Source organism: Mustela lutreola, chromosome 5 (assembly GCF_030435805.1).
Source record: "Mustela lutreola isolate mMusLut2 chromosome 5, mMusLut2.pri, whole genome shotgun sequence".
Lineage (NCBI taxonomy): Eukaryota > Metazoa > Chordata > Mammalia > Carnivora > Mustelidae > Mustela > Mustela lutreola.
In genome coordinates this window covers 98,806,025-98,820,424 of record NC_081294.1, presented here as the reverse complement: position 1 = coordinate 98,820,424, position 14,400 = coordinate 98,806,025, and the positions used below count along the sequence as shown (strand labels likewise).

Genomic DNA, 14,400 nt, shown 5'->3' with positions numbered 1-14,400 from the left:
CATTTATCCCTTCTTGTCTATTTCTTATTCAGTCTTAAACCTACATTTCCTGAATTCAAGTGAAAGAGGATTGGCTTTTCTGTGTTACCAAATCTATGCTCCATGAACATCAGATTTAATAGTGTATCATTGGAGAATTATTCAATGTAGTTTTCTCCCTGCCCTCTCTCTTTAAAGGGCATGTTAGAAGGATCAAAGGACTTTTTTTTCCCTAAATGCAGAGTAAATATTTAATATTGAGGATTTCTAAAAATCAAGTTTTAATGAAGATTATTATCATTTATGGCAAAAATTTAGAAAGTATACTTTTTATTGTTAATAGGATAGGATATTCACATAAGTGAATATGGAGGAAAAGATAATTGATTGTACAGGGTAATCTAATTTCACTTCCCAAGCTGAATGAAATGCAGAATATAAATAAAAGATAAAGTAAGTTGACATATTTTTCATGTATAATTTTGGAGTCTGTAATGAACAATTGAAAAACCAGATTTTTTTTTAAACTGGATTTTTAGATTTAAATTGTATTCTTTTAAAATACTGGTTTGTTTGGGGTTGTTGTTTTAATCTCTTCCAGGTCCTTATTTGCTGCTGATTTAGTAGATGACTTTCTGGTGTGTCTCAGTTTCCCCATTTCCAGAAAGAATATAGAAGTACTTGCCTATGGCCTCATTTAAAACCATGACAACATGCACAAAGCCAGCTGGCTAGGAACAGCTGCAAGTCAGTGCTAACTCTTATAATTATGATTATATGCAAAAATTGGTTAACACAGCAGCTTAGTTAGTCAAAAACATTTGTTGTGCCTGTTTTATGTTCTGGCACCATATTTTAAACCAATATTAACAATCTCTAATTTAGCAACAAATATTAAGGGAAAGAAATTGTCTGAACTTGATTTTCTTGGCTTCCATCTATGTTGTGGAATCTTAAGGGAAAATAAAAATTGCTCAAGGTCTGATCTGCTATGATAAGCGTTCATGTGGCAACAAATATCTTACATTGTATTTTATAGTCAGGGGCTTATAATTTATGAATGTGCATTTTCCTTTCCAGTCTTTCAAGTCTTTTTCAACTGGGCCTAATTATCCTTTTTATAGTCCTCAGTTTTCTGTCTCCATAATGATATCTGGGATTTAGGATCATCGCTAGCATTTGTCTTCATTTTCCCCAACACAGGGAAGGTCCCAGAACCCAGAATGGGGCAGTCAGCTGACCTTCTATTCTGCTTGTCAGGGTGACCTGGAAAATATATTTGTCTCCTTTCTCTATGCCTTAGTTCTTCTAGCTGGCGGACATGATGTGTTAAATTTGCTTCACAATTTATGAGGCATTTTTGTATGTACTCTTTTTTTTTTAAAGATTTTATTTAAGAGAGAGAGTGAGCAAGTGAGCATGATCTGGGGGAGAGAGAGAGGCAGATTCCTTGCTGAGCAGGGAGTCCAGTGTGGGGCTTGAATCTAGGACCCTAAGACCATGACCTGAGTCGAAGGCAGATACTTAACAACCTGAGCCACCCAGGTGCCCCTTATTCTGTTTTGTTTCTTTAATTTAATTTAATTTTTTTTTTTTAAAGATTTTATTTATTTGTCAGAGAGAGCGAGCGAGAGCGAGCACAGGCAGACAGAGTGGAAGGCAGAGTCAGACGGAGAAGCAGGCTCCCTGCGGAGCAAGGAGCCCAATATGGGACTCGATCCCAGGACGCTGAGATCATGACCTGAGCCAAAGGCAGCTGCTTAACCAACTGAGCCACCCAGGCGTCCCTAATTTTATTTTTTTTAAGATTTATTTATTTGACAGCACAAGCAGGGGGAACAGCAGAGGGAGAGAGAAGCAGGCTCTCCACTTAGCAGGGAGCCTGATGCGGGGCTCAATCCTAGGACCCTGAGATTATGACCTGAGCCAAAGGCTGACACTTAACTGACTCAGACACCCAGGTGCTTTTCTGCCATAGTCTATTGAAGTAGGTGGGATAGATACTTTTTTATTATTATTATCATTAAGAGGATGATACTGGGAGAAGTTAAGAGAAATTAAGTAGATTATTCCATGTCCTTGAGAACATTGGTACAAAAGCACCTGACTTAGTATATAATAGTAAGTATAATAGAAGCTAAATACTTGGGAAAGATCTAGTTTGTGGAAGATCTGGGATCAGAGCTCACATTTTTTTGCTTCTTAATTCTGTTTATTTTTCTGTCATGCCCCACTTTTTAAGTTTATAGTTAAGTACAGATTTGGTGATGTTACCTAAAACTAATACCCTCTCATTTTTACTTTGATCTTTTTGCCAGATGCTTTAACCGTGGTTTTTGAGATCATGATGCAAGAAGCCTTTGAAGTACCTTCCACCCAGCTTCTGTCCCTCCATGTTTTATACCATTGCCTGGCCAAGAAGACAGATTGCAGCGTAAGTGGTGGGTTGTCCAGAGGTACTCAGAGCCCAAGAAGCCTGCTGTGCCTCTTGAGCAGGGAGGAGGTGGGGAGAGGAGACCCCTGCCTTCAAAATCTGACATGCAACTCTGTGGCCCCTGAACAGCCAGGAATGAGTGCTCCTTCTCTACATTTTAGTTTCTGGTTTCTGACAGAGTGGAGCTGGATGGAAGTTCCTCCACTTGAAAGAATCTCAAGTGAAAATCCTTATACACATTTTGAAACTTGAACTAGGCTGAATGCCCCTCAGGTGTTCAGAAACGGGCAACTGACCGTGACGTTGGCCTTGAGTATCAAAGAAGCAGTGAGGCATCTAACTGACCACAACCTCAGGCAGTCAATGCCGAATGTTCAGCTGTCATCAGTATTTTCCTGAGGCTGCTCTAGTCAGTCCAGAATACCAAGTTTTGGTTTCCTCTCTTGGGTTCAGCTATTTAATCATTGTTTACTGTTACCCTAAGAATACCAACAGTAATAACAGTAATAACTCATATTTAAATAGTACCTGCTTTATACCAGGCTGCGTTCTTAGTGTCTTAATTTATTAATGCATTTAATCCTCATAATTCTATGTGGATGAGAAGACTAGAACACAGAGATGTTATATAATAGCGACTCTTAGGTGACAAACCACCTGGGGAAGCCAGGCAGCCTGAGCCTGCAGTCTACCCTCAACTTCAGATGCAGCATCAAAATTTACTAGTTCGGGTAGAAACTGAAAAGGACATCTAATCCAGCTCATATTCAGAAGAATTTATAGTGTGTGTGGCTTTCCTAAGATGAGGGTCGTAGCCTGTGGCATACCTCACATGCATTAGTTCATTAAATTTTTGTTGAGCAGTGACTGCCTTCCATACATTGCCAAGTACTGGTTATACAATAGTAAACGAACACTCCCTGCTCCCAGCCAAAGAACAATACAGGCATTCAAAGCAAAACAAAACAAATACATGAATATAAAACTATAATGAGAACTACAAAGACCTCTCATACAACAAGCGAGTATTTTGGGAGTTTTTGTCTGTTTGTATTCTAAACTTAGGTTAGGAATGCCTTCCTTAAGGAAATATTTCTTGTGTTAGTATTTGAAAGATGAATAGGAATTAACTGGCTAAAGAGAGGAAGAACGATTCAAAAAGAGAAACTAACACATGCAAAAGCCCAGTGGCAAAAACTATGGTGAGCAGAAAGGGGCTGGAAGAAGATTGGAAGACAGTGTAGATGCAGCAGAGAGAATGGTTAGAAGGGCAAAGGGTGAAATAAGGTTAGAGAATGTAGGTCATGCTAAGCTGTATTTGTATAACCTAAAAATAGTGAGAAACCATTGAGAACTTTTAAGTAGAAGGGGTAATATGGTCTGATTTGTGTTTTGAAAAGACGCATCTGGCTGTAATGTGGGTAGGAGATTGAATTGGGGCCATCATGGCTTATGGCTTATGGTCAGAGCACTTGGGAGACTACATGGTTGTCTGAGCAAGAGGTAATGAAACCTGGGGACCAGAATGTCTGTGGAGTTAGCAGTAGCCAGTGAACATGCTTCGGAGGCAGATAACATGATGGGGAACTGTATTTGGAGGCAGGGACATACAGGTGAAATCTTAACCTCCTTAGTTTTTGACTCTTATATCTGAATGGAAAGGTTGCTGTGTGCTTACAAAGGGAACTCTGGAAAAAGACTGGGTTTTATGAGGAAAATCATTAGTTTGGCTCTGAACATGTTGCATTTTGAGATGCCTTTCAAACAACCAAGAGATTTTTATGAAAGAAGTTGGGATCTTCCTGGAAAAATCTGGACTGGAGATATAGTTTATAATACATCTAGATGTAAATTTCTGCAGATGAGCCGTAAAGCAAAAAGGGAAATCAGGAACACTTTGGGTCCCCAAAACCACAGAAGGGAAGTGGTTTACAGTTTAGAATGCTTCTAAAAGGGTAGGTAAGATGAGGACTTTCAAAAAGTTCATTGAATTTAGTGGCCTGAAGGCACTAAATTGTAACCTGTGTTTCCATAGAATAATAGGGGACGAAAGGAAATAGGAATGAATTGTGGGGTGATTTAAAGGTGCAGAGAGGAGATAGCTGGTGTAGAGGAGTGCTTTGGGTTATCTAGCAGTGAAGGGGAGTGGAGAAGGGAGTGGGAGAGTGAGGTTTGCTTTGTATTAATGGGAAAGGCACTGGCACTGGCACAAATGGACAGAACCTTGACCCTGGAGCAGTAGTACCTGATTTTGTTCATAATAGTATGTACAATAGAAGCTACAGGTTTGGGAGAGACCTGATCTCTGACGTTAACACACAAATAGCTTTTCATATAATCAGCGGTGTTTGTATTATTCTCAGAGAATTCTCAAAAAAATATGTAAGACATTCATTTGTTTGTTGTCATTCATCTTTTTAAAAGTCTTTTCAGAAGTATCTCTGTGCCAGCCAACCATCACTACACCGACTCAGTTCCTAGAGCTTCAAGGACACCACCCTTTGGCTCTTTGCCCTATTGCATTTTGATACTATAGGTCATGTTTTTCCCTAAAGAAAAGAAAAAAGTTTAAGGCTCCTTATTTATTATTCACCAGGTCCCTTCTCATGCAGTTTATGTGGGGGGAAATCAAACCTTAGGGCAATTTTCTTTTGAAAGTGAAATGCCCTGTCCTCTATTACCAGCTCTTTCACTTACTGTACTACACAAGTGCCTGGGGAGGCTTTGTTTTTCTCCCAAGATCTTTGCTTTTTACAAAGGTTTAGAAAACCGTAAGAAATGACTCTTGTACCACACAAAGGCCACTGCCAGTAAAGAGGTTTGGGTGCCCATTAACACCTGGGGTGCCTCCGTTACACCTGGCTACAATTGCAGCCTGTATGCCTCATTCATTCTCTGCTTCCTCCCTGACCTCTGTCTACAGACATGAGTGCAGGGCATCCTGGTCTTTGTGTTCTTTATTTTTAAGCCCAAGCAAGGGTTCTGACCAGTGTGTTCTCCTACAGCACCAAGATCACAGCTCTCATTGTCTGGGGTTGTTGCCAAGGCTATCCTTTGAGACCAGCATTTATAGCGAGCTCCCGTCCCTGCTGTTACTGCTCTACAGCAGGCTTAGCAATACTTGCATTTTTGCCCCTTTTTTCCCAACTCTCAGAAGACGCCAGTTTTCCTGAAGTGTAATTTTGGCAGCCTGGGTTGAAAGAAATGGTCACTAAGTGTTTCTGATTGTCCAATTTATTTTTAAGAGGCCAGATTTATCTAAAAGCAACCTAATAGTTGTATTTATTTTTACACTGTGAAGTGGGAGTCTTATCATTGCTGACTTGTTTAAAATTCAAAAGCTTGCCCCAGCATGTCATAGCAATGTGAGTGAATATTGGGCTGACAGCAAGTGTGATCTTTATTGATTGTCTCAAGGCAGTATTGGTCCAGAGTGTGCTTTTTATTTTTGTTTTGTTTGGCTTTTTTGATTGCAAAAGGAACTTTTATTCATTGCCAGAAATGTGGAAAATAATGAAAAGTGTAAAGAAAAAAACCAAAATGGCTCATAATTTCCAGAAATCCATTAACAGAAGGTATTTCTTTCCTGTATTAGTCATTAGGTATAACTGTCTTTTCTTTATAAAATTAAGATTATAATGTACCTATAGCTTTGTTATTTTACTTTTTTTTTTAATTTAGTGCTACAACTTGTTTTCCACCTATTAAAAATCATTAAAAATCAAATTTTTGCATGAAGTATTCTTTGTTTGACTGGACGATGATCTCTTTTATTCTGTTGCAGTGGGAAGAGGAGAGGAACTTTGGTGCATCCCTGTTACTCCCAGGCTTAAAGCAAAAGAACTCGGTGGGGTTGAGTTCCCAGTTGTATGGCTATGCACTTCTTGGTAAGCTAAGTGATCCTTACAAATATTGTCCTTTTGGATAGAACTGATGCATTTTCTACATTCTAATGATTTTTTATTTGATTTCAGTGTACCAGTGAAATTCCAATACAGCTTTTCATTTTTAGACATAAAAATAGACCTCGATAACCTTAACAGCTATGGGACAAAACCTTAAGAGACAGTAAAGAAGGTGCTAAAAATCTGTCACCGCTGCAAGGTGAAAACTAGTTCTGATGGCCTTGGGTTATGTTTCGTGGTGATCAGTGTGAGGAGGGGTAAAGAAAGGAAAATTCTGGCCCTCTTTCGGGAGAACCAGCCAGTAAAAATTTTCCCAATACTAACAAAGATCTTGGTGTCTCTTTTAGACCTAAAGTCCAGGAGGTAAGAAATTAAGAGTTAGGGTTGAACTCATATCCTTGGTATTGTTTTCAGGTGAAGGAAGGGCTACTCAGAGAGTGGACCTAAGTAGCACTTTGGGAAAGCAGAGAGACTCTTGATACAATGTGACTGTTCCATGCTGGGAGATGGTTGCTTTACTTTGATGCCCTGATGGCATTGAAAGTCATGTCAGGAGGATGAAGCCTCGGAACTTGTTTGTGTGGAAGTGGGGCAAATAGCATCCAACCTAAGTGTGCATAAAATGTGCCCTGATTGGGGCGCCTGGGTGGCTCAGTGAGTTAAGCCGCTGCCTTCGGCTCAGGTCATGATCTCAGGGTCCTGGGATCGAGTCCCACATCGGGCTCTCTGCTCAGCGGGGAGCCTGCTTCCTCCTCTCTCTCTCTCTGCCTGCCTCTCTGCCTACTGTGATCTCTCTCTGTCAAATAAAATCTTAAAAAAAAAAAAAAATGTGCCCTGATTTACAGAGGTCTGTTAAATGCATATTATTTCAGAAGGCACCTTAACCATACACTGCTTTGACTTACCTTCGTTTTATGAAAATCATCAAAGTTTTAGCAATTTTGAAATTGTTCCTCACTAACAAATGTGGTGTGGCCTTCTTAGATGCTGATTCTGTTGTAGTCTGACGGAGGGAGAGGAATTTTAGAGTTAATCAGCTGGCTATCAGACTAGTAAAAGAATTGACCACTTTTTTTTTTCTTTTTTTTTAGATTTTATTTATTTACTTGACAGAATGAGAGAGCGTAAGCAGGGAGAGCAGCAGAGGGAGAGGGAGAAGCAGGCTCCCCGCTCCATGCAAGGCCCAATGCAAGGACCCTGGGGTTATGACCCTAGCAGAAGGCAGATGCTTAACCATCTGAGCCACCCAGGTGCCCCTTGACCACTCCTTTTAAAAATAGTTTTCTCCTATTAATATGCCATCTACTTTCTTGCTGTTGAGTTACGTGTGTATTACCTTTGCCTTCAGGTGAGTATTCAGGACTGTGTGAAATATTGAGGGAGTTGTAAGGGCCAAGAAAAAGTACATTGTAGCTGCTGTTTCTGTGCAGGAGGCCCTGGTGCTTTGGGATGGGAGGCCATCAGATCAAATCTCTGTGTCATGTGCTGTGCATGCAGCCCCTCTCAGCCCCATGGCAGCAGCTTCCCAGAGTGGGACTGCAACGTCTTAAAAATCTAAAATTAGCTGTCACCTGATAAGCTTTGTCTATTTATGTCCTACCACAGCCTTCCCAAATCCTCCTTCCCAGGAAAGATAAGTGAAGGTGGCTTTAAGACCTGGCACCTCAAGGTGACTTTGGCCGTTAGTGCAGAGAGGGCTTCTGTTCTGCAGGCGCACAGAGACAGTCCCTTGGCCCAGCCGAGGTCCCTGCCGTCTAGTGTCCACATCTTGAGCTCCAGTTGTGATGATTTGAGGTACAGAGAATAACATTCATATCTGAAGATCTGAAAAGGACAATGAAGCCCAAATAAAGGAAAGAAGAATAAAATCAGTTTTGGGTTTTTTTTGTTGTTGTTGTTGTTGTTTTTCATAAGGACAGTCGATGGGGGTGTTTTGGAGCATTTTGAAAAATACCAAACATTTGCTGGCAGGGAAAGTTGTCATATGTTGACAAGATTTCCACTGTAGGATAATTGTGGGATTTCTTTTTCAGAGGAAGATTTTGTTCTTGAAACAAAAAATAGTATTCAGTTGTTTGACTCGTATTCTAAGTGTAGTTCCACTTAAAAAGACAGATTATCAACCTCTCTAAATTTTCCTCAGCCCTGTGATTCATACATCCTCATGATAATTTCCACCACACCAAATGGAAAAGAAGAAAAGCATATTCGTACAGTTTTGTATTAAAAAACAGCTTCAGTGAATTTCACCATATTCTTCATCATCCATCTGAAATGGCACCAGATCACTGGACAGGATGAGGCTCTTGGTACAGATTTGAAATGATTTTCCTGGTTCATATTCACTTGTGCTTTCAAGTCCTCAGTCTCATACATAGTGGGAAGCCATGGCCGAGGCTTCTTCATTGTTCTTTTTGGCCACAGGGAAGGTGGAGGTGCAGCGAGGGCTGCGGGCTGTGTACCATAACATGCCTTTGCTGTGGCAACCCGGCTACCTTGACCGAGCCCTTCAAGTGATGGAGATGGTGGCCTCGTCCCCGGATGATGGGAAGCTGTGTGCAGAAGCGGTACGTCCCTCAGCTCTGAGTCTGTCCTTTAGCCATCTCCTATTCCTCGTAAGCCAGCCTGTGAATTTGTTTGCATGGTCTTCCCCTTCCCCCTGCTGTATTCACTCTGTAGAATCGCGTATTCGTCCAGTTGAAAAGGAATGAAAATCCACATACATTCTCAGTGCTACTGACAAAAAGTATTAGAGAATAAGATGAATGTTGATGCCATAGCTGTCTGAGAGGAAAACTACAGCTCTCCCCTGGAATTGAAACTGAGCTCCAATCTTTCTGTAAAGGAGACTTGCCTAGATTCTGAGGTTCTCCTGCACATTCAGAATGACCCTCTTTTGGTTGTGCTCTGTGGTGGGTTTTCTGTCCTTCTCCCAATTCCAAACTGGTTGAGGAAGAGAGCATGGAAGAGGAATGCTTGAAGTCCCCATCAAACATAATTTTTGGGTCCTTCCCCAGTTGACTAAAGGTGAAATCAGGTGCTGTGGTGCTGATCCGTACACAGGTGATTCTGAGCCTGCATATTCATACCACACACTTTGTGCTAGGTTGTCCCTGCCATCCAGTGGGGAATTTCTGATGTAAAATTGGATAACCATGACTCTTGCCAATAATTTTACAAGAGAAAGAGTTCACAAGTTGCAGATCCCAACTGTTCTTCCTTTCCCTGGCCCAGCTTCTCTTCACGGTGTGTTTTCAGGGCCACAGGATGGTTAGTCCCTGCCCCCTCTTTCTGCCCCACAGCTGGCTGTGCTGGACAAAACGCTGAAAGCTCTGACTGCTCCAGCCCCCGCGGCTTCAGAGGAACAGTCCCAAGAAGGGGAAGACAGCCGGGGCTCAGAAGACCTGGTGGAGCAGCTGGACGTGGAGGAGACCGAACAGTCCAAGCTTCCCTGGTATCTGGAACGATTTAAGGTGCGTTGTAGCAGAACTGAGCCCCCCTCCACTGTGCTTCTTTGCTGTGGTGTCAGACAGGCAGGCCTTTCATGCCTCACTGTCACACACACAGGCATGAAAAACTGATATCACCAATGAGGCTTCAAACAGGAAGGAGTCTTAAACAAATGGAAACAAATATTTTTATACTCCTTTTTGTGCATGAGCTAATCAGTCCCAGTTTTGTTCACTGGAGCAGAGTGTCATTACACACTCATCCCTGATGTGTCTGATGGGAGGGTACTAGCTTGCCGACTCAGAGTAGTCGCCTGACTCCAACCCCAGGTGGAAAGGATCTGGTCATTTCTCTGTATTGCACGCATGTGCTTGATAAACCAAAACCCCAAGTGGGAATTAGAAAGCCACATTCAAGTATGGTGGAGATCAGCTACAGGCATCTTCTGTTGTTTGGTTTTGTGTTGTGCACGTGGGCCCTCCAAATAGGTTTTTGGACTGCATGGAAGATGTAAGCACGTTTCCACTGTTTCTTTTCCAAATAGTCTTGAGCACTCAAGCTGTCTTTGGTAGCTTTCAACTGCATGGCCCAAAATACTCTGTTATCAGCGTCAGGGAAGAAGAGCCGTGTTACAGGTTAAACCCTTGGCCTCTTCCTTGCTTTGTTTCTTGTCTACAAAGGGCAGAGAGAAAAATGTGCTGCCTGAAGAATTCTTTAAATGAAGCAGAAAACCTTCCCATCCATGCCAGCTGACTTAATGTGTCATTTGGGGCAGAGAGGTGTCATTTTGCCTATTGATGACATGTTGAGTAATGCTGAACATGGGATACCTCTGTCCCAGTGTTGCAAGGATTCTCTGTACTTGCAGCTGCTGTTCCTCCCACTAATTCTATAAAGTCATTGTTCAAGGTCTCTCTTTCAGAATTTGAATACTGAGAAAGGTTGACCGATACTAGGTACACAGAACTGGCGGTAAAGAACTTACATACCTACCTGTTCCTCTTAACTTTGCAGATTAAGAAAGTCTAAAAAACAAACAAAAAATGCTGCTATAACACACCTAAAAATGACTGCCTCTTCTGCTTGTTTCTTATATATTTAATCTCAAAGAATAGAAATCTGTGCTGCATTAAATTCTCAGTCCTCATTCTTCTACACATGCATATTTTTGAAAATTGAAAAGAGGAGACAAACATTTATTGGCTGCTGGCTGTGTCGTAGGCATCAGTGCGTTTCACCCATCCTCACTGCGGCTCTGCATGGCAGAAGCTGCTTTTCCTGTGTTACATGACACCAGGCTGAGACGCGCTGGCCCGTAAGTGACTGATCTGGGATTTGAACCAAAGTTTGCTGACTCAGATTTGAATCCTTATTCTCTTGTCCCAAACTGTCTCCTTGCTTCCAAACTGCACAGAAAGTGATCTCGGAAAGAAATCATTTTCATTGTGCATTTCCTTTTTTTCCTGTTGCCTTTTATTAGTCTTGGGTAATCTGTGTGGGGTCCATTTTTACAGGACTGACCCAGCACACTAGGCCTCCAGCCACTCCTTCATGTATGGATCCTGCCCACCTTCCAGGCCCGTATTGGAGCAAACCTCATCACCTATGCCAGTGAATTGTGCTTGTGTTTGGAACATGGGGATTCGTGGCATAAGCTGCAGCTGAGCCATGAGTGGCTCTCTCTTGATGGTATACATCTTGAAGCACTTAAGGAGATTAGTGTTTTTAGTACTTGACTCCTCCAGGAATACAATACCGCCCAAACCAAGATGCCATTTCAGATGGAGCTGTGAGCAGTTTGTAAAGGCTGACCTGCGACGGAACACAGCAGGTGGAAGCTTATAATAGTGCGAGCACTCATGGGAGCCGTTTAGCATGCCATTAGTAGAAAGTTCTTGAAATGATTTCCATCTGTTGAAAGGAACCCTGGTTAAGCAAACATTTATCTCCATCGTTCTGAAGGAAAAGATGTGGACGGGCTTGTGCCCGGTTATCAGCTGCTTCTGCCATTTTGTGTGCATCTTGGAGTGGTTTGCTCTGGGAGTTTGGTTCTTGGTTTGGTGCAAGTCAGAGCAGAAAGGTAGATTTGTTAGGTTTGTGCTGTCTTTATGGATTAAAACAAGAAATTACATAGAAAATCATAGCATATGGAGTTCATTTACTGGTCGTGAGTGAAAGGAGAGAAATCACATGTGGTGCATCTTAGCAAAAGTGCTGGACTGAAAAAAAAGAAGGGAACAAACACTGTATCTGGATGAAAGGCAGCATGACAGGTTCCCAATAAAATGCCTTTTCCTGTAAGCAGAATATGTGGAGATTTTGCAAATGACTTAATCTCCTTTCTGCTTTGCCTTCTCTCATCTGCATTCTCCTTCCATCCTTTTTTTCCTTGATTTCCAACAGGACTTGCACTCTAAGCTTGAGGCCCTGGGCCGAGTTGAGTCAGAAAGCCTTTTGGCTCTGACCACCCAGCTCATCAAGGAACAGCTCCCCACCTATGAAGCCGAGGACATCGCGGCCTATGAGCAGAAGCTGCAGCAGTGGCATCTGGAGCGGGTACACTTGATTCAAAGGGAAGAGGAGCAGAGGGAGAGGGCAAAGCAGGAGTACGAGGCCCGGAGAGCAGCAAAGACATCTGCCTAACAGGCCCCCAGCGCTCCAGGCCCCAGCACAAGAACTTCACTAGCTCCGTCCCAGGACTCACGGTGACTTGAGGGCAGCCACCTCCATCCGCCCTTCTTTTGCCTAAAGCAGGCCGTTTGTGGTATCAGAGCCACAGTTGTCAACGTACGAAGGCACTGACTTCCCATCACATGCCATGGAGGGCTGCAGAGCTGTGAGTGGCAAGCAGTCAGACTGAAGCCCCAGCTACACACCTTAAACAAGGTGCACCTGTGGCCTACGGGGGGGGGGGCAGTTCTGGGGTCCAGGATCAGTGTTGAACAGTGAAAACTCTTGATCCATAGCAGTGGTAGAGGGAGAGACTGGTTGAACAGCCTGGCGTTGAGCACAGGCTTTTGAATGGTATCTCGCCAATGGCAGAGTACACATCCTAAGCCTCATCCCCCTCCATGGCCTCCCAGCCTGAGCTGGGTGTGGGATGCCCACACATCTCACCTTCTCCTTCCCCTGTGTCTCTTCTCTGCAGACCTGAACTTGGGGGAAATTGAGGACAGGAGTGAACACCACCATGAGCCCACTGGCTTTCAAATTTCAGGCACCCACAGTGATATTTTTAGAGTGGAAAGGTTTCTGAGGAGAACACTAGCTCTAGCTCCAAAGCCTCCTTGGCTTGGCTTCTCCATCATGTTGGGGTAACTTCTTTCCAAAGCATTCTGAGCTCTTTTCTCAAGGAGGTAAAGTGAGCTCTTTGTGTCCACATGTGCACACACGTACAACTTGTCAATACACATTTCAATTGCAGAAGTAGGAGAAAACGAGAGGCAGGATGGGGCTTGTAGTACTTAGGAGACATGCATAATTGTACAACTGTCAGGAGGTGGAAATTCCTTCCTGAAGTTTCTCTGTGAAAGCATTCAGGGGCAGCTCCTGTTTGCTGTGTAATTTTGCCTTTAAACACTGTTGTTCAAGGTTGTGCTGTTTTATCAAGAACTTGTGGAAATAAATGTCCTGGGATTCTTTTGTTGTGTTCTTTGTCTTTTAGGAAAGGGAGGAAGAGGGACGCCTGGGTGGCTCAGTTGGTTGGGCAGCTGCCTTCGGCTCAGGTCATGATCCCTGCGTCCTGGGATCGAGTCCCACATCGGGCTCCTTGCTCAGCAGGGAGCCTGCTTCTCCCTCTGCCTCTGCCTGCCATTCTGTCTGCCTGTGCTTGCTCTCTCCCTCTCTCTGATAAATAAATAAAATCTTAAAAAAAAAAAAAAAAAGGAAAGGGAGGAAGAGAGGAAGTCACACAATTAATATGGTTAGTCTGATTTTGAGCAACACTTTTTAACCTTTCTTCTCTATCAGACTTTGGCACTTACAACTACCACCACAACCGTTAACATGAATTGAGGACAAAGTGTGTGCCAATACCTCAAGCAGCCCTGTGCGGGAGGTAGAGTAACCCCTTTCTTGAATGTGGAAACAAGCTAAGTGGCTGAGGCAAGGCCAGCCCTGCTCCTCACCTGGCGTGCTGACTGCTGGCCATACCTGCCATGCACATTGGCGCAGGGCCTTGTTGCTGAGCAGAGCTGAGTCTTAGGCAGAAGGTCAAAACTCAAAATAAGTTATGATACTTTGGCTTATCAGGGACAGGACTTTTTCCACCACTTCCTTATTTTGTCAAGAGGGAAGGTTCAAGATGGATCAGAAGGCCCCTTTTGCTCCGTAGATTACTGACCATCACAGCATAAAGGATCACATTAATACTTGGCCTTCTGTTTCCTCCCCATCTGTCCCTACCCCAGTTTTTGCCAGAGTGCGGAGCATGAAAACTGCCACTGAGCAGCAGTACAATACCTGACTGTCCTCGTTGTGGGACCGTGTTGCCTTGGCACCAAACTTTGCATCGTGTTTTCACACTTCTTGCTGGCCATGGATATCAGATATATGTGTGGGATTTTTGTTGTTGTAGATTTTCTGTGTATTCACAGGCCCTGAAAATTAGTTATTAAAGTCATTTTTTTCACT

At 42.9% G+C, this 14,400-nt stretch overlaps 1 protein-coding gene across 3 annotated transcripts in view; it reads left to right on the top strand.

Annotated features, from left to right (window-relative positions):
* The window catches only part of MRPS27 (mitochondrial ribosomal protein S27), an 86,301-nt gene extending 72,894 nt beyond the window's left edge, over window positions 1–13,407 (top strand). For all 3 annotated transcript variants that reach the window (XM_059175201.1, XM_059175200.1, XM_059175203.1), the window contains 5 exons: window positions 2,298–2,413; window positions 6,198–6,300; window positions 8,743–8,885; window positions 9,621–9,791; window positions 12,172–13,407. In XM_059175201.1, the coding sequence (XP_059031184.1) occupies window positions 2,298–2,413; window positions 6,198–6,300; window positions 8,743–8,885; window positions 9,621–9,791; window positions 12,172–12,411 (773 nt within the window). In that variant the 3' untranslated portion in view covers window positions 12,412–13,407. The remainder of the gene's footprint in view (window positions 1–2,297; window positions 2,414–6,197; window positions 6,301–8,742; window positions 8,886–9,620; window positions 9,792–12,171) is intronic.
* Window positions 13,408–14,400: the final 993 nt, after the last annotated feature.